The sequence below is a fragment of the Herpailurus yagouaroundi genome, unplaced genomic scaffold, assembly GCF_014898765.1.
Source record: "Herpailurus yagouaroundi ecotype Mexico unplaced genomic scaffold, PumYag 28, whole genome shotgun sequence".
Lineage (NCBI taxonomy): Eukaryota > Metazoa > Chordata > Mammalia > Carnivora > Felidae > Herpailurus > Herpailurus yagouaroundi.
Window position 1 is genome coordinate 135,320,692 of NW_024412376.1, and position 24,781 is coordinate 135,345,472.

General features: G+C 35.8%; 1 protein-coding gene and 1 long non-coding RNA gene across 2 annotated transcripts in view; one reads left to right on the top strand and one right to left on the bottom strand.

The window, feature by feature from the left end:
- Positions 1-24,781, bottom strand: part of UBE2K (ubiquitin conjugating enzyme E2 K) — a 73,967-nt gene that overhangs the window by 20,324 nt on the left and 28,862 nt on the right. Inside the window, exons 2-3 of the mRNA XM_040485326.1 lie at positions 10,985-11,078; positions 6,429-6,487 (exon numbers count right to left, since the gene is read on the bottom strand). Of these exons, the coding sequence (XP_040341260.1) occupies positions 6,429-6,487; positions 10,985-11,078 (153 nt within the window). The remainder of the gene's footprint in view (positions 1-6,428; positions 6,488-10,984; positions 11,079-24,781) is intronic.
- On the top strand, positions 17,234-18,932 carry LOC121036771 (uncharacterized). The gene is made up of 2 exons (XR_005793475.1): positions 17,234-17,334; positions 18,786-18,932. It is a non-coding gene; the product is annotated as an uncharacterized LOC121036771 (long non-coding RNA).

Below are 24,781 nucleotides of genomic sequence, written 5' to 3' on the forward strand. Positions count from 1 at the left end.
TCAAGGACATTATAGCATTTTGTGACTTTAAAACAAAAGTTGGTTCAATCTTTTCAACAAGATTGGAAAATTAATTTTAAATTACTGCTGAAGTTGTCAGAATGTTTATGGTGTAGGCAAGCGATCTAAAGTATCTTGCTTTTTAAAAATTTTTTTTTTTTCTTCAACGTTTATTTATTTTTGGGACAGAGAGAGACAGAGCATGAACGGGCGAGGGGCAGAGAGAGAGGGAGACACAGAATCGGAAACAGGCTCCAGGCTCTGAGCCATCAGCCCAGAGCCCAACGCGGGGCTCGAACTCACGGACCGTGAGATCGTGACCTGGCTGAAGTCGGACGCTTAACCGACTGCGCCACCCAGGCGCCCCAGTATCTTGCTTTTTAAAGAGTCATCTTCAAACCATGATCTCTATAGACATATGAAGACAAACATGCATATATGCAAGATCAAGGAAATTATTAAACTCTTACTTGTACTATAATCTACAGTTAGAATAAATACTTCTGAATTTAAAAATGATCTAATAAAAAATTTTTCAAGAGGACACTGATTATCCACTAGTATAGATGTAAATAAATGTTCTAGTAGTTTTTTCTGTGGTTTACCACTCTTTCTCCCCTATTCCTCTCTTCTTTGTTCTTCTTTATCAACTACCTCCTTTCTCAGATTTTTCATGTCTTTATCTTTCTCAAGCCTTACTATCACCAATGGTATCCACAGGTGTCCCAGAATTTTGTCCTATTATTCTATACACACAATTCAGATCTACTATATTCGTCACTTTCTCCCATAGTGCTAACATCTGTTATATATCAACAAAAATGTCAAAAAAACTTGGAGGGGGTGAAGTATAAAAGTAACAATACAATGACACTTACCATGACCTACTTTAGTCATATTTGACCCTGATCACAAAACAATATTAAACCAACTTTAACTAACTTATTGTACAAAAGAAAATACTATTTTATTTTAAATATGCCTGTGCAGATGGGCAGACACATTAAAAATTATTAGCAATGAAAGGAGCCTGCGTGGCTCAGTCAGTTAAGCATTCAACTTTGGCTCAGGTCATGATCTCATGGCTTGTGAGTTCAAGCCCCATGTTGGGCTCTGTGCTGAGAGCTCAGAGTCTGGAACCTGCTTCAGATTCTGTGTCTCTCTCTCAAAAATAAACATTAAAAAAAAATTTTTTAAAAAGGTTATTAGCAATGGTAATTATACTTAATTTCACATATAAAAACTATGTTTATAATGCCAAGGCGAAAGAGGAAAATTCACAACCTAATCTCCAATACATAATTGGACAAATCATTAAGCTAGAGTTTTCCTAATTTAATGAGTTTTTTCATTACAGTTCATTCCAGAAATAACACTGATTGTATGCCTTGAATAAAATTCTTCTTACACTATATTCAGCTGACTCAAAGATATACCTCCTCCGTCTAGAAGCAAACTTTCTGCTCTTCAGGTTAGTAATTTATTGCAGAATAAAAATAAGAAATACTCTGTGACCACTATTAAGCTATCAATCTAAGTTTCTTTTATTTATTTATTTAAAAAAATTTTTTTTAACGTTTATTTTTGAGACAGAAAGACAGAGCATGAACGGGGGAGGGTCAGAGAGAGGGAGACACAGAATCCGAAACAGGCTCCAGGCTCTGAGCTGTCAGCACAGAGCCCGACGCGGGGCTCCAACTCACGGACCGCGAGATCATGACCTGAGCCAAAGTCGGACGCTTAACTGACTGAGCCAACCAGGCGCTCCTCAATCTAAGTTTCAATCTTGGGCAATTTTACCTGCACAGTAAGAGAATTTAGCCAGCTACTACCTTTGATACTTTTATCTCATGAGGCTTAAAATTAAGCATGAGCCCACAATATTAAACATATGTGAACATAATCCAGCCAGAAATTTACAAATATAACTCCATTCTTTGTTATATTTACCCATCAGTAAAAATTCAAATCAATATGGTACATATCTAGAACACATTTATATGTTCATTAACATTTACTGCAAAAGCTTAATGCCATAAATGAGTACCATATTTAAAATAATACTAAATTATAACTACGATTGACTAGTTGAAGCCAGAGGGAGACACATTTGAATGATTGAAGGAAGACTTTTCTAAATCTTGAAGGTACCCCAATATGCAATGGCTGGAATTAGGACAGTTGTGGTCTGAGAGCAACATGAACTCTGTTCTTAGATTATGAGTCTCTTTTTTCCATTGTGCTAATAAGAAAAGGACTTATAAAACAGTGATTTCAATGATTAAATAAAATATCAAGTGCCTGAAACAGAGCCAGGGCTACCCAATCACTTTGGAGCTATATAAGACTATAGAGGGAAATAAACACTTCCACTGAGATCACAATTTATCCATTTCAAGTGCACAACTCCATGGTTTTTAGCATATTCACATAGAAACTATGTAACCATCAGCAGTCACTCCCCATTCCTTCACATATTCTCAGTCTTAAGCAACCACCTGTTTTTTGTCTCTATGGATTTGCTTCTTCCAATGTTTCATATAAATGAAATCATACAATGTGTGGCCTTTTGTGTCTGGCTTCTTTCATGTAGCATGATGTTTACAAAGTGCATCTATCTTGTACCACATTATCAGTACTTCATTTATTTTTATAACACAAATAATATCCCATGGCATGAACCTACCACATTTTGTGTATCCATTCAGTTGATGGACATCTATGTCATTTCCACTTTTGGGTCATTATGAATAGTGCTGGTATGAACATTTATGTACAAGTTATGTGGACAGATGTTTTCACTTCTGTTGGGTAGATACCTAGAAGTAGAATAAGCTAACCCTGTATTAACCATTTTGACTAAACTATGTACCAAAGCAACTCCAACATTTTACACTCCCTCCGGCAATGAATGAGAATTTCAATTTATACAGGAAATTTAAGTGTTAATGCTGAATTTTCAAATGATGTCACAGAGGGAAGCCAACAGACTGCTTCAAGAAGGGCCTTTTAGAGTGGCAGTCGCTGGTTAATGCTAATATTTACATAATGCTTACTTTGTGTAGGCATAGTTAAGTACTACTATTTCATTAAATCTCAGGTACCATGAATTATTTAATACACCATTAGATTATGTACCCTAAGAAAAAAACTCTGCCAATTAAATTATGACATCACATCCACTGAAAGGTGTATCTTGATGTCAGATGTATCAAATATGTGAAAAAATGTTTGATAGAATTATTGAAATAATTTTCACATGGATTAATTCCTTTAATCTTTATAATCCCAAGGGAGGATTTACAGATGAAGAAACTGGGGCACACAGCAGTTAAGACAGTTTGCCTAAAATCATTAAGCCAAGGATGACTGGCTGGCTCACTTGGAACACGCCACTCTAGATCTCAGGATTGTGGTTTGATCCCCACGTTGGGCACAGAGATTTCTTAAAATAAATCATAAAGCCAGTTAAATGGCTGAAGTACATCTGAACTTCAGTGAATTGCTCTTGTTCTTGGTGGAGTCATATTTACTGCTTTAGAGATTATGACTCACTCCTTCCTCATTAAGATAAAAAAAAGTGGAGCACACTGGGCCTTATGGGATTTGTGTTCTATTTAACCTCTAGGCCTCTGTTCCCTCATTTATTAGGACTATTATAAACACTGTCGCAGGAAAGGCATATAAAATTTTTGGCACAAACCAAGTGACAGCTGCTACTGCCATTATTTAATGGTAAAAAATATAGTGGTTGAGGGCAGTCTCTTTTGAGGTCTTTTCTTTCTTCCTCCTTGTTTCCATTAAAAATTTTTTGTAGGCTATGAGGGCAACCTTATCACTAAACGTTTAACATCTGTTTATGGGCACATGGGTGGCTCAGTCAGTTAAGTGGCAGCAGGTCACGATCTCATGGTTTTGGAAGTCTGAAACCCACATCAGGCTCTGCACTGGCAGCGTGGAGCCTGCTTGGGACTCTCTCTCTCTGTCTCTCTCTCTCTCTCCCCCTCTGTCTCTGCCCCTCTCCCACTCACCCTGTCTCTCTCTCAAAATAAATAAATAAACTTTAAAAAAAAAGTAAAAAATAAAATCTTCTGTTAAATTTATGGTATTCAACAATTTAAAGTATCCTCAAGTGACTATTCATTCCAATGATTACACTGCAACCTAGATCGAAACCAGTGGAGGGCAACCAGGATGAGGATGAAAATTAAGTCACAGATATAAGATAAAAACTTAATAACCGTGGCCATCTCTAAGTGCTAATATTGAAAAATGTTTTTTAAAATAATTCAATATGTAATTTTCTCAAATTTCTACAAAAAGCGCAAACTACTTTTATACTAGAAAAAAAAAAAGCAAGAAAAAAGAATCAACCAGGCTTAAATGGTAGAAACAACCAAAATGTTTCTTCCTTGATGGTTAAAAAAGTGGCATATATAGGGGCACCTGGGTGGTTCAGACGGTTAAGCATCCAACATCAGTTCAGGTCATGAGCTCTCAGCCAATAGCTCAGAGCTTGGAGATTGCTTTGGTTTCTGTGTCTCCCTCCCTCTCTGCCCCTCTCCTGCTTGCACTGTCTCTCTCTCTCTCTCAAAAATAAATGAATGTTAAAAAAAAATTTTTTTAACGTAGCATATATGAATGGAATACTATTTAACCTTAAAAAGGAATGAAATTCTGATACATGCTGTATGTAATATGGATGAACCTTGAAGACATTATATGAAGTGAAATTAGATACAAAAGGACAAATATTGTGTGATTCCACTTAATTGAGGTACCTCACATAGTCAAATTCATACAGAAAAAGTAGAACATTGCCTATGGAGCTGTGGGCATGGGGTAAGTAATAGGGAGTTACTGTTTAACAGATTAAGATGAGAAAGTTCTGGAAATGGATGGTAGTGATGACTGCACAACAATGTGACTATATTTAATGCCACTGAATTACACTTAGAAATGGTTAAAATGGGGGGTGCCCAGTTGACTTTCCCACTTTGGCTTAGCTCATGATCTCATAGTTCATGAGTTCGAGCCCCACAATGGGCTCGCTGCTGTAAGCCTGACAATGCAGAGCCTACTTTGGATCCTCTGTCCCCTCTCTTTGCCTCTCCCCCACTTGCACTCTCTCAAACGTTAAAAAAAAAAAAAAAAAAAAAAAGACATAAAAAAAGAAATGGTTAAAATGGTAAATTTTATGTGTATTTTATGACAATTAAAAAAATCAAACTGGTGTTATCAGAAAATAGATGTACATAAGCAACAGAATAATAGACGCTCGAAACTTGGTAGGTGACCCCAACGCATCCTGGAACTTCCATTACCATGTCTTTTCTTAAATGGGAACAACCAATAGGTTGAATAAATTCCAAAACATGATGATTGGGGTCCAGCTGTAGAAGGTTTTAAATGCCCAGCTAAGGAGTTTAGACTTTGGTAACAAAGAAAGAAAAGAAACATCAAAACTGCACTTTAAGAAGATTTACAGCAGTGCAAAGGATGAACAGGAGTGGCAAAGATAGAAAGGTGATTTAATAGGCAAAACAGGAAAAGTAATAAAGTTGAATGCCTAACTAAAGTGATGACAGCAAAAGATTAAAAGGAAGCTGTTCAGGAGCACCTGGGTGGCTCAGCTGGTTAAGCGTCTGACTTCAGCTCAGGTAATGATCTCGCAGAGTCTGTGAGTTCAAGCCCCACGTCGGGCTCTGTGCTGACAGCTTAGAGCCTGGAGCCTGCTTCAGATTCTGTGTCTCCCTCTCTCTCTGCCCCTTCCCTACTCACGCTCTGTCTCTCTGTCTCTCTGTCGCTCTGTCTCTCTCTCTCTCTCAAAAATAAATAAACATTAAAACAAAATTTTAAATAAAATAAAGGAAGCTGTTTAGTGAAAAAATAAGTTTTAATTCAGTTCCCCTTGTTATACATGACCCAGGGCATTCTGTTTCGTCTTCTAACATTCACCAATTACAATTGTTTGTTCGTAATTTTATTTTCCTGCTAGAATGTGAGCTCCATGAAAGGAAGGACAGTATGTCTTATTTATTGCTATACTGGCACACAGTACTCAAATAACTACTGAATGAATTCAGAATATATTCTTCCCTAAAAAAATACTTCTTCAAGGCAAGTAAGAATTTGTATAAGGGTTCGCTAAATTTGGGAACACTGCCAATTTTTCCAGACCTAGAATTTAAGCCATTGTCAGATGAAACTCCTATTCCTGTCTAGAGCCATTACTAGCTGCCTCTGAGTAAGCTTGCTTTCCATTCTAATTCCAGAAGCAAACCATCTGCCATTACCTGAAATCTTGTCCACACTAAATTTACACATACAACTCAAAAAGCTGTAATCTTAGTAAGCACCAAAATATAAATTAAATGGGAAAAAAAAAAATTTTAGAAGTTCATGCACAAAAAATAGGCTTACAATACCTTAGGGGGATTAAATGGATATGTTTCTGGTATTTTTATTTCTAGCTGATATCTTCCTCCTAAAAAACGGGGAAAACAGAAAGTTAAGAATGCTGCTCATGTCAAATTCGTGAAGCCAAATACAGTGATACAACATCTCAAAACATGTACTACTTTATATTCAATTACAACAAATTCATTTTAACACTGAAACCCAAAAAGGAAATAATAAAAAAAACACTAGTTTTTAAAGGTTATTTAAAGCATATAAAATAGCCATTGTATATAACTATATTAGCTTATCAGTGAATAATAGGACTGGAGATAGATGAATACATTAAATCCACAGACAATCCAATGCTTCATTGGAACAATTAGGTAATACAGGTCCCATCTCCTTTTGTTTCTTCTAGTCCACATTGAGAAGAGTTGCTAAATAACAAACAATATGGAAGGAATTAAAAAAAAAAAAAAAAAAAAAACCAAAACAGTAAGGAGGTATAAAGGCAGAGATGGTACAGAGAAAAAGGACATAAGGTTATGTCATAAACTGAAAAAATCTACTTCTAACTGGTTCTCTCACATGCAGAAATGCCCCAAACTTTTAACTTGTGCCCTAAATTAAAGGCCAACACTTCTTGTTAAAATTTAAAAAATAAAATTCGACAGTAACAGGTAGGCATAAAGACAAAAAGCTATTATCTTCCTTTAAATAGGTATTTAAACACAACAAAAGAGGTGGTTCTAACCAGTAATATATAAACAGAAGGCAACTTTCTGTTTTGAAGTTATCTTGAGCAATTAGCAGCCCAATACATATTTTTAAAAAGTTTGGGGCGCCTGGGTGGCGCAGTCGGTTAAGCATCCGACTTCAGCCAGGTCACGATCTCGCGGTCCGTGAGTTCGAGCCCCGCGTCGGGCTCTGGGCTGATGGCTCAGAGCCTGGAGCCTGTTTCTGATTCTGTGTCTCCCTCTCTCTCTGCCCCTCCCCCGTTCATGCTCTGTCTCTCTCTGTCCCAAAAAAATAAATAAACGTTAAAAAAAAAAATTAAAAAAAAAAAAAAAGTTTATCTAGCTTCCCATTAACTGGGGTAATTCAAGGGGAAGATAATGGTCTCTCAAAAAACCCTGGAGGGGAAGTCTTCCACTAGATGAGAGGGTGAATTTGAATCCTAACTTTAAGGAACCTTCTAATCCTAAGATTTTATGACCCATTAATGTAGAATATTCATTATTCTAAAACATAGTAAAACTGTGCTACCGAAGTATTTACATATGAAACTATGCATAGGATGTGCATCAAAATAATCAAGGGATGGATAAGATCAAAGACTGGCCCTGAGTTGATAGTTATTAAAGCTGGATTAGGAGTATATCAAGGATTCATTATACCATTTGTCTTCTGTATGTATCTTAAACTTTCTATAATGAAAGTAAAATAAAACAAAAACTATGCACTAGCATTATTAACTTCAAAATTTCATACATTCCATTCTCAATATATCTTGGATTTTCTCAAATCCACTTCCTCCATTGTTAAGAATAGATGAATGTGGATCTGGGAGAAAAACAAAAGAGCAATTCACTTCGTAACCACTTTCTTCAAGCCCTTTTCTTGCTAATTCTTTTTAATGGAATCCCATAATGACTGATGCATGAGTTGAACTGATGCATGTGCCTGAAATCACAAAGCATATGGCAACAGTGAAATAAACATAAAGGAAAGTAGTCAAAACAAAAGAAACAAACAAGATAGGTAAGAGAAGAGTACCTGAGAAAGTTTTGTGTATATAGATACACCTGTTTATATTTATATTTACAGTTACAAATGATAGCTTCAAATAGAAGTATAATAAATTTGTCCTGATTAATGTGTAGGCTCTTTTTCCTAAGAATCTTACTTTTTCTGATAAATTCTAGATTATGGTCTCTATAACCTTTCATATAAAGTTGTTCCTTCTTGAATGTCCAAAACTCTCTCTTAGGGGCATGAGAGCCCAGATATACTATGTAAATAGTGGACTAGAGTCTCCCAATCCTATTTTTACTCTACATGCCATTTATATGCTCTGTCTTGCCTTATTTTCTGACAACTTTCAACATATAACCACTAACACTAATCATAATATTATTGGATATAAATATATCAGAGTGACAGAACTAAGACAACTTTATAACTACATTATTCATATTAAAAGTTTTCGCTATAAATCATTTCTTCTTTAAGAACAGCTTTAGGTATTAAAACTTTATAATCTTTAAATTTAACTTAATCTAAAAGGAAGACAGGGAAGGGGTAAGGTTTTTAAAATATCAACAACTATTCCATAAATTCACAACTCCTCTTAGGAAAAAAGGCTCAAGAACTAAATTGCTCCTTTGCCACTCAGCTCTTAAGGCAAAAGAAGAAAAGAGAGTTAAATAACATGTGCAATACAGTAATTTTTCCATGGGTATTCTACTTTTCAATCTGATTACTTCTAACACAACATAGTTGCCTCATTAGTTAATGATGATTATAAACGTTTTAACATTCTACATGGAAACACTTGCCTTAGCTATTGAGGTTTAAAAGACAAAACAAAAACTATCAAAAACTATCAACCCTGCAATAAATATTATCAAAATACTCCTCATGTTCATGTCTCAAAAATAGTATCTAAGTTTATGCCCTTGAATATTCAGTGCTTTTCTTCAATAGTTTTATGATAAAAAGAATACAATTTATACAAAAAGCATATTAAAACTAGTCTATCAAAAAACAAACAAAAATACAAACCAACCAGTCTTATCAACATTAATGTCTCACTTAGTGGCAGCAGCAGAAATAAACACTTAAAATATGACCAAACTTGTTTCCAATTAATAAAGAATATGTTTTGTGTATGTGTGTGTGTGTATATATGTACATACATATATACACACACACATATATACATATAACTTATTACTACAAATGAGTATTATATCCAATTTCTAAAAATTCATCTACTTTTATTAAGGGTTGCTAAGAGAATAATGAACACTCTACCTATCTAATTTGGTTCAGGAAGTGCCTTGTTTATAAATACCAGTTTGCTGGAAGAGTTCTAGAATGATAATGCTACTGCTGTACTGTCTTTTATCCTAAACAACCTAAAAAATTCAAGAATATTTACAATGCCTGCCTTTAAGAAGAAGCTAGTGCATCATTACATACAACATCTACTATTAAGATGAACTTGATTTTTATAAGACAATGAAAGATCTCTTTTCCACCTAATGACTGCCAAAAGGACTAAATGAATAACATCCATGAAAGCATCCAGACAAGGCCTGGCATATAGGAGGCACTCAATAAATGATCTAAAACTAAATGAGGTCAAGAAATGGCAATTATGAACTATAAAACAGAAAATAAAATTTTATCATTTAAGATTTGGTAGAATATGCTAAAGACATCCTAGGGTCTTTAAAAATTTAAATGAAAATTGAAAGATATTCTAGAATATTGAATTTTTCTGATAACTTTTGGTTTTCTGGTAACTTCTGGTTAACTATTCATTACAGACTGCCCCAATCAAAATAGACATAACCACCACTTCCAATATTCAGTCAATCTTCATTCATTCGAAAGCAGAAAGTAATTAGCAACACAGGGTTTGAAGTCATAGGCTATTAGGACTCAAATCCCAGATGTGCCATTTAGATGTGTGACCTTAAACAAGTTACTTCTCTGAGCTTAAATTTCTTCATCTATGAAACAATGATAACTACTTACCTCATAAGGTTTGTTGCAAGGATTAAATGAGAAAACACATGTAAAGCTCTAAAAATAAGTCAATAAATGCTACTACTACAAATTCTGTTATATGATTTCTATTAACCATACATTTGAGTGCCTATTATATGCAAGAACCTTGGTTATGCTATATAACCCAAATTTATAACAATATTCATTACCGAAGGTTTGCCTAATGAGGAAATAAAAAGCTATAAAGCTTCCTTCTATCTTACCACCCAATTCCACTGTCTAAAGTAGCTACAGACTAAATCTGTGAACACAAAGTTCAGCAAAGTTGCCTCCTTTCTTTTCTATGTGTCTTGAAACGATCACTCAAAGCTTTCCTGAATAAAGAAAATTAAATATTTGGAATACAGCCTGTACGAAGACGAACGAATGAATGAAATGCTAAATGACAAACGGGAGGGAAGCTTTTTTAATAAATATTTTATCAGTCAGAAATTTAAGGCAAGGTTTGTTATAGATACCATATGAAGGATAACTGAGCATCTATAGTCCATGTAAATTAGAGGCTTGACATGCTAGATGTTTTCCCCTGTTAAATTCTAACTATATAACCTGTAATTTGGCCCTAACTAAATCTATGTTGGGGAAAGAAAAAAATTAGCTAAAATTCAATAAGAAAAATCAGTCTATATAAATACCTAAATTTATTATTTAAATATTCTTGTAATACCCTAAGCCAAATGAAGTTACCTTCCATGTAGTTTAAGGATGCTTAAGATTATTCTCATTTAATGTTTCAGACAAGTTCTAATACACACAATATTTTGATACAGAAAAAAGTACTTGCCTTCATATGGTGTGTCTGGAGGTCCTGCTATTTCTCCTCTTAATTCTGTAAAATTCTCATCTACAAGATCTACTTTAATTTGATTTTTGCTCGTCTTAAAAATAAACAGAAAATAAATGTTAGTCATATCAGCAAGAAAAAAGCCTATTTTAAAGTATTACCTATAAAAAATTTTGAAGACCCTCTTTCATAAACTTGATTATCTCCTCTAGTAAAAATAATTGCCTGTGCTTTTCTAGGATTTAATTAGCCAGTTTTAAGAATATTTAAAACCAAAAAACTAACAATTTTTCACTTCAATGTTTTTAATGAAATAACACCACTTTGAACAGTACAATGGCTTGCTGACTTTACTGGAATGTTTAGACAAAAATAGCAGACACCTATTTTACATTTGCCAATTTCATGTATGTTCAGTCCAAAGTGATCCATCTATTCATCTGTAGATGAATGCTGTTATACTACAACCCAGGTTACATGGATTCTATTCATATAAACAGAAAATTCAAGGTCACTAAAAGCCAGTTAGTGTATAAAGTCTCAATTGAACCACAATTCTAGATGTTTAGGTTAACTGAAATAATATACCATCTACCCAGATGGTGAAAACTCCAAGCATCTAATTTCCCTTTCCATGAAAATTCTTGAAGCATCAATGCCTCACTAGAATCATCTAATGCCTTCTTCAATTTAAGTTGATTAGTTTTAAACTAAGCTAAACTGCTTAGTTTACTTCAGTGGCAACTACCTACTTTTCAAAAGACTTTTAAATTTATCTATATCTATTTATTTCCTACTTTGTATTTCTCTAAGTCCTTTCACATCTATAGTATCATTTCAATTTCTCAATCCATTCTGAGTCAACGGTGACCTTCAAATGATTCAGAAAACCCTCCAGTGGAATTCACATTCATGTTCAAAAGACCCATCTGCAAACGAGCTCTCCACTTATATTTTCCAATCTACACTACACTTTACTAGTCTAGGTCTATATTCCTAATGTGGCAAATCTCCTTTTCTCAATTGTTAAAAACATAAATCCTTAATATATCAGTTACATTTTCATTTTTTTGGTTAGGACTTCATATTTTGTTACCTAAGTAACACAATATATCTGCTCTTATGGAAAAAGCCTCACCAGATTTCAATAAATTTTTTTATTTCAAACCTACCTTCTCAAACTTGTTAATGGATGACAATGTAAGAATTACTGTTTTAAGGTCCTTCCTCCCCCAACTTCCAACAGAAAATACCATTTTTACTCTTTTGCTATGCTAAACAGTTTTAATACAGAATGTTAAGTACTGAAAAAAATCTGTAACTTAAAACCCAAATGTTAAAAGATTTCACATGACTCCTAATTAATCTTATCTTTTAATAAGATTTTAAAACTTTATGCATTTTAAAAACATTACAATTAGGTTTATTTAATAACCTTTTAATATTTGGGATCAAAGTATTTCATATTTTTCTGAAATTAATTTTATACCAAAATTAAAAGTAATTATAAACATTCCATGGCAAACTCTTATCCTATGGCCTAAAAAATCATTAACATCCTTGGTATTTGCAGAAGATGAAATGTACAATTTTACCAATGATAAAATACTTCATCTAGTATGCACAGGAATGAATGTTAAAATGAAAATCAGAGGCGCCATATACACTTTCACTAACCAATTTAAGAAGCCACAAGTAGAACTACGGACTTCCATTTCTCCCCTGACAGTTCTAAGTAAAATAAGAGTAATTAGATCTTGCACATCATCAATGCTTTCTAAGTTCTTTATAGCTTCCCACAGTACTCCCTTTCCAAAAAGAAATTAATAGCCCTAAAATGTCAGGATACTAAAGGACATGATTAAAGTTTTGGGATGAAAAGAGGAGGTAACAGAAATTAGAAAAGCGGCCTTCTGGATTGCCACCAATTCTTGAGTTAGTAAAATGCTAAATAAGAACTACTAATTTTATTAGTATACCTCTGTCCTATTTCTGTCCTCATTACCCCCAAATTATAATTAGAGGAAAATGGGTCTTTTTTTTCTTTCTTTTCTCTAGAGAAAGTACACTATAAGTGTATGAAAATTTTACTAAATTAGATAAAAAAAAAAAATACAATCACCATGACGAATCCATTATAAAGAAGCATCCTATATGGTCTAGAGTAAGGTACTTATCTGCAGATAACCAAAGATAAAAAGAAAATGGAAAGTTAAAGATTTTTCACAGCTTTTTTTTTCCATCACGTAACAATTACCCTTCGTTACCTCCACAGTTTAATATCCAGTTTATTCCACAATCCAAAATTCTGATACCAGTGCTCTCAGCAAACTAACTTAAAATCCCACTCAAGACTCAAGTATTGTAAGGAAGATGGAAAATGGTAAAAAATGACAGTATTTTAAAAAGTATGGAAGTCGGACAGATGTGAGTTGAATCCTAGTTCTGCCACTTACTTGTGGCATTAATTCAGCAAAGTCACTTAGTATCTCTCAATTTTATTACTGTAAAATGAGAATACATACCCAATTTAAATGAGAATATTGTGGATAGAAGTGACAGTTAAAAACCTTTGCTTTCAAAGCCTTATTTTATAAAATTTATTTCACAGTTGTGTTTCCAGTCTAAGAATGGAAATGTTGTTTCTTAAAATAAATAACAAAACAATGTGTTATTCATTTTAATGACCAGGAATGCTAAGGCTTTTGGATGAAACCCTGAAGAAATGTGTTATCACTGTACTACATTTTTTTGTGAGAACACCTGCAAAACTGCTTTTCTATACCTCCTTCTGCCAACTCAACTAAACACACAGTGGGACCTCTGCTGGTCTTGATTTTTCTGATGTCCCTTTGCTGCTCCAATGCATTTCTAACAGATAAAAGGAAAAGAGATGAATAGAACTACAGTTCCTAGTAAAGATTTTTAAAATAATCTATTAAAATATAACAGAAAATATGCAAAATAGCACATAATGTTGAACGTAATTTGGATGTGGTAAATTAACATTACTGCCAATTTGCAATGGTGCGGACTTAAAGCAGTTTTAATAGATTTCCAAGGCCAAGTCTTTTGGTGAACTGATACCATTATCACAAAATTCTTTCAAATAATTCCTGGGTTCTACTATATGCCAGAAAGAAATATCAAGTGTTAGTGAACAAAACTAAGTCCCTGCCCACTTGGAGCTTACATTCTAGTAGGAAAAACTAAAAACAAAGATTTTATCATAAAAGCTCTAAGTACAGGGGCACCTGGGTGACTCAGTTGGTTAAGTGTCTGACTCTTGGTTTTGGCTCAGGTCATGTTCTCTAATGGTTTCATGAGTTCGAGCCCCACATCAGGATCTGTGCTGATGGTGTGGAGCCTGCTTGGGATTCTCTGTCTCACTCTCTGTCTCTCCCCCAGTGACACTGTCTCTGCCTCTAAATACATACATACATACATAAACAAGCTCTAAGTACATTATTATTTAACCTGTTTAAACTTACTATGTGACCTTGAGCAAGTTAATTAACCACTCTGTACCTCAGTTTCATCATCTGTCAACTGGGGATTATAAAAGTACCTACTACATACAGTTCATGGGGGAATTTAATGAACTAATACAGTATATAAAACAATGCTCAACATATAGTAAATGCTGAATGTATAGTCATTTAACACTGTAATATGTTGACTTTTAACAATGATGTTGGAGCAGAAAACTTCCACCAAAGCCAATACTGTATATTTTTTTAAGGACGATTTGTCACATTAGTCTTACTTGTATTTACTCTGGAAAATTTACTCTAAAAATTTCAACCTAAATTTAGATAGACAAATATAGCTCTACATTACCCCTAAAATTATAAATAAATTCTTATATCCAGTAAAGAAACTATTAATTTGTGTCCTAGTCAAATCACAAGTAGTGGGACACCTGAGTAGCTCAGTTGGTTGAGTACCCAACTCTTGATTTCAACTCAGATCATGATCCCAGGGTCATGGGACTGAGTATCCACTGGGTTCCATGCTCAGTATGCTTGAGATTCTCTCTCCTCTTCCCTCTGCTCCTCTCCCCTGCTAGCACTCTCACTTAAGAAAAAAAAAAGGTTTAAAAAATCACAGCTACCAAAATTTAGGGTGTAATGCAAATGAATGTGTAATTCAGTTTTTCCTAATTTGTTGGAAATGAGGCTTAAAAGGGCTTTTTAAATTTTTTAATGTTTATTCATTTTTGAAAGACAGAGCACAAGCAGGATGGGGCAGAGAGAAAGGGGTACACAGAATCTGAAGCAGGTCCAGGCTTTGAGATGTCAGCACAGAGCCTGACATGGGGCTCAAACTCATGAACTGTGAGAACATGACCTGAGCCAAGCCGAAGTCAGATGCTGAACCGACTGAGCCACCCAGGTGCCTCAGAGGCTTAAGATTTAACAGTTGCCATTATGTTCACATAATTTAATATAAATGACTTCTCTTTCCCCTACTATCCTAAGGCCCTCCCAAATAAGAAAGATTTCCACCTTTCAAGCAGTTATAAAAAAAAATTCTAGGGGGGTCCAGGTGGCTCATTTGGCTGAGCATCTGACTCTTGATTTTGGCTCAGGTCATGATCCCAGGGGTCAAGAGATCAAGCCCCATGTCAGCCTCAGCACTAGGTGTGGAGACTGCTTGAGATTCTTGCTCTTCCTCTGCCCCTCTCCCCCACTCACTTTCAATAAAATAAAGTAAAATAAAATAAGATCCTCTGAAACTTGGGGCATGTCACATACCCAAAGCAGGTTGACATGGAAACTAAGAGACTAGAAGGCCATGAGGAACATTTATGACCCTTACCAACTGCAAGTTCTAGAACAGTACTGTTCAATAGATAATAATGTATGTCACAAATGTACTTTAAAATTTTCTAGTAATCACATTAAAAACAGTAAAGGAAGTAGAGAAACTAATTTCAATGATTTATTTATCTCCTATATATATATATATATATATATAACTATCATTTTAACCTATGATCAAAATAAAATTTGAGATATTTTCATTTTTTTAAAATACTAAGTCTTCAAAATCCAGTGTGTAATTTATAATTGTAACACTTTTCAATTTGGACTGTCCACATTTCAAGTGTTCAAAAGACACATGTGATAGGCAAATCTGCAGACACAGAAAGTAAATTATTGGTTATTAGGAGAGGAGAGGGAAGAGAGATGGGAAAGATCTGCTAATGGGTGCAAGGATTATTTTAGGGGAAATGTTTCGGAGTTGGATAATGGTGACAGTTGCACAATTTTGTGAACATATTATAAACCACTGAATTGTACATTTTTTAAACTCAAAAAGTTTTTTAAAACTTGAAAAAGAGTCACATGTGGCCAGTGGCTACAGTACTGGACAAGTACAGCTCTAGAGAACCAGGAAATAATAGCCTCTCCGATTACAACAGTGTGTCATTTAAATTTTACTTTGTGAATTTCTATCACATACTTCACACAATCTATAATGCAGAATAATTAAAGTTCTGAACATATTAACCCCATGAATATTTACTGAGTATCCTATTCTAAGGCTAACACTATTCACAAGGCTAACAGGGATTGAGTGGTAAAAATGATCGACCAGAAATGTTCTCTAACCCACCCTATTCCCACAGAGCCTTTATTCTTAAGTATTAAACAATAATTTGTAATATTATTAAATGAAGTACAGGATATCATGAGAGTAATATTTAACAAAGATGGAATCTTTAAGAAAAAGCTTCCCTGAGGAAACTACCATTAAAAGATTTAATCTGGTAAAGCCAATGATGGCATTTCAAGTAGAGAGTCCACCCTGTACAAAACAGAAGCAAAAAAGGACCTAGCATGTTTAAGAATTGAAAAGCCACCCATGTGCCTAGAATACACAGAATAAAGGAGCAGAAATGAAGCAAAAAAGGTTGGCAGGAGCCAGATTATGCAGGGTCATGAAAAACAATGAGAAACACTGAAAGTTGTAACCCGACAATGAGATTTGATTCTTTTAAAGAATAACCAACTATAGGGAAGGGAAAAAGCCTGCAGGTAGGTTAAAGCAGAAACAGAGAGAAAATCTACTTAGATGAAACGAAGTAAATTAATTAAGAGAGAGAAGAGAGGTAAGAGTTCTAGGACTAAGCTATTAAAACAAAGTGTATAATCTCTTAAAGAAGAAACAAGGATCACTCTTACAGCTTGCTTTTTCCACTGAGTAGATGACAGTACAATTAAACTAAAGATAAACAAGAAATTGGGAGGTCAGAGTTTGGGGAAAGGGAAAATAAAAAATTCAGTTCTGGACATGTTGAGAACTGAATATCCTAAGGGCCAAGTACATAGTTGAAAACTCAGGTCTATGGCACAAAAACAGACACATAGACCAATGGAATAGAATAGAAACCCCAGAACTAGACCCACAAACGTATGGCCAACTAATCTTTGACAAAGCAGGAAAGAACATCCAATGGAAAAAAGACAGTCTCTTTAACAAATGGTGCTGGGAGAACTGGACAGCAACATGCAGAAGGTTGAAACTAGACCACTTTCTCACACCATTCACAAAAATAAACTCAAAATGGATAAAGGACCTGAATGTGAGACAGGAAACCATCAAAACCTTAGAGGAGAAAGCAGGAAAAGACCTCTCTGACCTCAGCCGTAGCAATCTCTTACTCGACACATCCCCAAAGGCAAGGGAATTAAAAGCAAAAGTGAATTACTGGGACCTTATGAAGATAAAAAGCTTCTGCACAGCAAAGGAAACAACCAACAAAACTAAAAGGCAACCAACGGAATGGGAAAAGATATTTGCAAATGACATATCGGACAAAGGGCTAGTATCCAAAATCTATAAAGAGCTCACCAAACTCCACACCCCAAAAGCTAATAACCCAGTGAAGAAATGGGCAGAAAACATGAATAGACACTTCTCTAAAGAAGACATCCGGATGGCCAACAGGCACATGAAAAGATGTTCAGCGTCGCTCCTTATCAGGGAAATACAAATCAAAACCACACTCAGGTATCACCTCACGCCAGTCAGAGTGGCCAAAATGAACAAATCAGGAGACTATAGATGCTGGAGAGGATGTGGAGAAACGGGAACCGTCTTGCACTGTTGGTGGGAATGCAAATTGGTGCAGCCGCTCTGGAAAGCAGTGTGGAGGTTCCTCAAAAAATTAAAAATAGACCTACCCTATGACCCAGCAATAGCACTGCTAGGAATTTATCCAAGGGACACAGGAGTACTGATGCATAGGGGCACTTGTACTCCAATGTTTATAGCAGCACTCTCAACAATAGCCAAATTATGGAAAGAGCCTAAATGTCCATCAACTGATGAATGGATAAAGAAACTGTGGTTTATATACACAATGGAATACTACGTGGCAATGAGAAAAAATGAAATATGGCCTTTTGTAGCAACGTGGATGGAAGTGGAGAGTGTGATGCTAAGTGAAATAAGCCATACAGAGAAAGACAGATACCATATTGTTTCACTCTTATGTGGATCCTGAGAAACTTAACAGGAACCCATGGGGGAGGGGAAGAAAAAAAAAAAAAAAAAAGAGGTTAGAGTGGGAGAGAGCCAAAGCATAAGAGACTGTTGAGAACTGAGAACAAACTAAGGGTTGATGGGGGGTGGGAGGGAGGAGAGGGTGGGTGATGGGTACTGAGGAGGGCACCTTTTGGGATGAGCACTGGGTGTTGTATGGAAACCAATTTGACAATAAATTTCATATATAAATAAAAAAATAATAATAAAAAAATAAATAAAATAAAATAAAAAAAAGAAAACTCAGGTCTAGAGTTCAGGAGTGATCTGGGCTAAAGATATGAGGATGAGCAAGACAGCAAAAATCAGGATAGTCTGTTATCACTGGCACCAAAGAAGAAAAATGTTTAAGGAGAGAGTAAGTTAATGTTGCTGACAGTAATAATAATAGCTAATACTTATGTAACACCTTATAAGTAGCATTTTGACTTATATGTAATAACTCGCTTAACCCTCATTAACAATTTTATGTATTTACCAATAAGGAATCTGAGATACAAGGAGGTCACAGAGCTAATAATTAGTGAAGCCAGGTTTGAAAAATGACTCGTGAGCCAAGATATACACATTTTATTTCACTGACTCTAATATACCATCAGTTACAGGATGCCCTGATACATGCCAAAAAGAAAAAAACACCTTTATTTACACTATAACACAATATTTTATCATTTAGAATTTTTATTTTACACTTACTCAAAGAAATTTTAGATTTTACAAATATCACTCTTAAGACTGCATAAAGAAAAAAATAAGCAAAATAGTTATTTTCTCTACATTGAAAGCCCTGAATGTGTGTACACACACACACACACACACACACACACACACACACACACCTTCCAGAAACATACATAAGAAACTGGCAATAGTGGTTTGCTTAGCGTAGTAAAACTAAGAACTATGGATCTGGGGTAAATGGGAGACCAAGGTACTGTTTGAAAACTATTTTAAACACATAAAGAATTTTTTCTGCAAAACACGTTAAAAAGACTGATGGTCCTTGCAAAAGTCAAATGGTAATTTATCCACTATAATTGGGTAGTATATGAGAAGTGAGGAAATGGAGACCATACAGAGAACAAATTTTGGTTATAAAGAGTGAGAAGTAGAGCAGAAGTTGGAGAAAGAGGGTAGAAGGACAAGTTTTCTTAACCATTAAATAGTATGTTTAAATGCTAGTGAGATAGCTATAGTGGAGAGGGAGAGGGTAAAAATAAAGGATGGCAGGGGTACCCAGCTGGCTCAGTCAGTAGATCATGTGACTGCTGATGCCAGGGTTAGAAGTTTGAGTCCCACATTGGGTATAGAGATTACTTAAAAAGAAAATTTTTTTTTAAATGTTTATTTTTGAGAGAGATAACATATGCACATACAAATGGGGGAAGGGCAGAGCGAGAGGCGGGCAGAGGATCCGAGGCGGGCTCTGTGCTGACAGCAGAGATCATGATCTGAGATCATGACCTGAGCAGAAGTCAGATGCTCTACTTACTGAGCCACCCAGGTGTCCCTAAAAATAAAATCTTTAAATAAAATAAGTAAAATAAAGGATGACAGATAATGTAATGAACAAGATGGAATGGGGAAGAATGGGTGAAATCCAGAATGAAAAAATAAATGACTGACCTCATATAAAGAACACTTCAAAGAGAAAGTTATGTGAATGTAAGCTGTGTAGGTCTCATTTTTCTATCCTCAATGAAATTCTAACCTTTTCCCACACTACTAGTGTGAACTATTTAACAATCTTCAGGAATTAAGTCTGGGATGTGATCCCTAACATAATCATCCTGATCAAGCATAGTCTTTTAAAAGTCACTTACTGGGAGCAAGAATTTAAGAACAGGGTCTAAATTTAATTCAGTACCTAGCACATAGTAAGGGCTCCATACATTCCAGAACTGGCTTAAACAAGCTCTAATTTATAAAAGAAATACATGCCCAGAATTAAAACATGCCTGGATTAAAACTTTCTAATGTTTACAATCATATCAGAATATGAAAACAAAGGTGATATCCACAGCCACGTTTGTACACTACTTCACTTTATCTTGTATGAGAACAGTCACTCCTTTTCCCATTTTTTGGTTGGATTAAATCCCACTTCTGATAGGGTTACTATAAAGCTACTAAAATCAACAACATTGTATTGGTAAGAGGAAAGACACACAAACCAATGGTACAGAATAGGAAACTCAGAAAGGCTCATACCTATGTAGTCAACTAATCTTTGACAAAGGGGCAACTGGATAGAGAAAAAAAAATATTTTCAACAAAAACAGTGCTAGATCAGTTGGACATCCACATGCAAAGTAATCTTATCATACATTTTTCATTTTCTAAACTGGCAAAATTAAAAAAAAATTTTTTAATGTTTATTTTTGAGAGCGAGAGCATGCACAAGCAGGGGAGGGGAAGAGAGAGAGGGAGATAGAGGATCTAAGCAGGTGCTGTGCTGTCAGCACAGAGCCCAATGTGGGGCTTGAACTCATGAACCAGGTCATGACCTGAGCTAAAGTCAGATGCTTAACCAACTGAGCCACCCAAGTGCCCCTAAATTGTCAAAATTCTTAATATCTAATGCTAGTTAAAGTTGAAGGGATACCAATAAAGCTCAGAAACCCTTTTAATGGCAATACAACAAGAAGTATTAACACCATACAATCTGTCACACTCTTTAACCCAGTATTACCACTCCTAGAAACTGCGTAAAGAAACAATTTCATTATAGGTAGAAAAAAATATATAACCATAATGGTAATCACTGAAGCATTAAATATAATGAAAAACAATAACCTAAGTATCCATTAACTGAGAGTTGTCCACAAGAATTATGGTGCAATTTAATAGAGAATACTACAAACAAAAATAAATGAGTATACTTCTGGTTTCCAATCCAACATGTAAAAACTTGGAAGACATCACTCCCACCTACAGAAGGAAAAAAGGGAACTGAAAATCAACAACTTTTTTTTTTTTTTTTTAACATTTATTTATTTTTGAGACAGAGACAGAGCATGAGCAGGGGAGGGTCAGAGAGAGAGGGAGACACAGAATCCGAAACAGGCTCCAGGCTCTGAGCTGTCAGCCCAGAGCCCGATGCGGGGCTCGAACTCATGGACTGTGAGATCATGACCTGAGCCAAAGTCAGACGCCCAACCGATTGAGCCACCCAGGCACCCCCAACAACTCTTCTTAAATCCACCAGAGAATTGAAGTCTCAGGGCAAACTGCTGCCCCCAAAACTGAGAAGACAGAAAATAACATTCAAAACTTACCAGGGCAAAAGCTCACAAGCATCTCTGCATGAACCATTACTCAGGCAGGAAAACCTAAACTGTAACTGACAAACTGCTAGAGACACAATCAGGATGAATTTTAAAGTGAAAAACTCCCAAGAAGCCTTCCCACTTTTGTTGAGTTTTTACCTCCAGGATCCCTACCACGTTTACACAGTGAAGATAAGAGAAAATGCCCTCATGCATCTGGCAGGAGGAAGGAGAAAGAAGCCATTTTGAAATAAGCCCAGGGTATTCTTTGGGAGAGACAAAGTGTGAATGGGTGAGGGGCAGAGAGAGAGGGAGACACAGAATCTAAAGCAGGCTTCAGGCTCTGAGCTGTCAGCACAAAACCCAACGTGGGGCTTGAGCTCACAAACCATGAGATGGTGATCTGAGCAAAGTCAGACCAACGAACTGAGCCACCCAGATGCCTCTACACCCAGGGTATTCTGCCTAATAAGGCCTTTCCTCAAGAGAAACTTTCACCAGACCCTAACCAACTAGAGTTTTTTTTAACAGATCTAACCAAACTAAGCTACGGGAAAATATCCGGTTCCAAATCCCTCCAGACTTCCAGTAACATCTAAGGGTGGAAGGGGACTGAGAAGCATTTAAAATCACAGCTAAAAAGACTGAGACCCAATAATATAGAGACTATATAGACTGAGACTATAAAGTGCTTTCCCTCCCCCAGCCACCACATCAACAGGGTTCCTGTGCAATAACAGGGGTTATAACTCGAACTGCAGGTCTCAGACCTTACTTAAAGATGGTGCCTGGGTGGCTCAATTGGTTGAGCATCCAGCTCTGGTTCCAGCTCAGGTCATGATCTCAGTTTGTGAGTTTGAGACCCACATAGGCTTCTGTGCTGACAGTGCAGAGCCTGCTTTAAATTCTCTCTCCTCTCTCTGTTCCTCTTCTCTGTCTCTCAAACTAAATAAACAAACAAAAAAAAGTCTCTAAAGAACCCCAAAGGCAACAGGGGAGACAAAAAGAAGGGTATCAGAGGAGATTTTAGATTCTGACATCTACACTACAGCAATCAGTAAACAGAGACTAATCCCTGGTCAGACAGACAGAAGGTCTCACACCAAAGGCCTCTTTACCTCAGTTTCTTTTACCCAGTACATCATGCATGGCTTTCAAGAAAAGAATTATAAGGCACACTAAAAAAAAAAAAGACTCTGATGGCAGAAATGCTAGAATCAGACTAAAAATTTTAAATTGTGATTAATATACTAAGTGCTATTATGGGAAAATTTGACATCCAAATCAGATGGGTAACGTTAGCAGAGAGATGGAAACTCTAAGAAAGAATCAAAAGAACACGCTAGAAATTAAAAAAAAAAAAATTGTAACAAAATTAAAAATGAATCCGTGAGCTAAAAGAAATGTCAATAGAAACTCTCAAAACTGAAATGCAAAGGAAAAGCAAATGAAAAAGACAAAACAGAATACTCAAAGGTGTAACATACAAGTAATGGAATACCAGAAGGAGAAGAAAGGGAAAAAAGAAATATTTGAAGCAATAGTGACTAAGAATTTCCCTAAATTAATGACTAACACCAAATCACAGATCCAAGAAACTCAGAGAATATAAAACAGGATTAATCCCGGTGCATCTGGTGGCTCAGTTAAGCGTTCAACTCTTGATTTCAGCTCAGTCATAATCTCAAGGTTCTTGAAATCCAGCACAAAACCTGCTTGCAATTCTCTGCCCCTCCCCACTCATGCTCACAGACATTCTCTCAAAATAAGTAACTTAAAAAAAAACAACACATAAAACAGGATCAATCCACCAAAATTCATAGCTAGGCATATCATGTTCAAACTGAAGAAAATCAAAAACAGAGAAAAACTTGAAAGGAGCCAGAAAACCAACCAACCAACCAACCAAACCCCTTGCCTATACAGGAGCAAAGATACTGGGTACAAATATACATACATACAAACAAACAAATAAACGTAAAGTGCTGAAAGCAAAAAGCCCCACCAATGTAAAATTCTATATCCTGCAAAATTAGTCTTCAGACATAAAGATAAATAGACTTCTCAAATAAAAATTGGAGGGGCACCTGGGGGGCTCAGTCGGTTAAGCATCCGACTTCGACTTCGGCTCAGGTCATGATCTCATTGTCGTGGGTTTGAGCCCTGCGTCAGGCTCTGTGCTGACAACTCAGAGCCTGGAGCCTGCTTCGTATTGTCTTCCCCTCTCTGTACCCCTCCCCCACTCGTGCTCTGTCTCCCTCTCTCTCTCTCAAAAATAAATAAACGTTAAAAAAAAGTTTTTAAAAAAACAGGAAATTTGTTGCCAGCAAACCTATCTTGTAAGAAATATTAAAAGAGATTCTTCATGGGGCACCTGGGTGGCTCAGTCAGTTAAGCGTCCGACTTCAGCTCAGGTCACGATCTCGCGGTCCGGGAGTTCAAGCCCCGCGTCGGGCTCTGTGCTGATGGCTCAGAGCCTGGAGCCTGCTTCTGATTCTGTGTCTCCCTCTCTCTCTGCCCCTCCCCCGTTCATGCTTTGTCTCTCTCTGTCTCAAAAATAAATAAACATAAAAAAAAACTGATATTAAAAGAGATTCTTCAGGAAGTAGGAAAAACAAACACATCAGAAACTTAGAATTTACATAAAGAAAGGAAAAGCATTAGAGGAAAAAGGTAAAATCTTTGATTTTTCTTATTCTTAATTGATCTAACAGATCAATTATGTTCAAAACAATAACAACGAAGTACCTGGTGATTAAACCTTATGTGTAAGTGAAATGAATGCCAAATGTTATAATGGACAGGAGAGAGGAAATGTGGATTTTGTTACGAAGTACTTGTACTACCTGTGAACTAGTACAGTGTTATGTGAAAGGGCACTTATAAGTGTATATGGCAAATTCAAAGGCAACTACGAAAGGAAGGAAGGAAGGAAGGAAGGAAGGAAGGAAGGAAGGAAGGAAGGAAGGAAGGA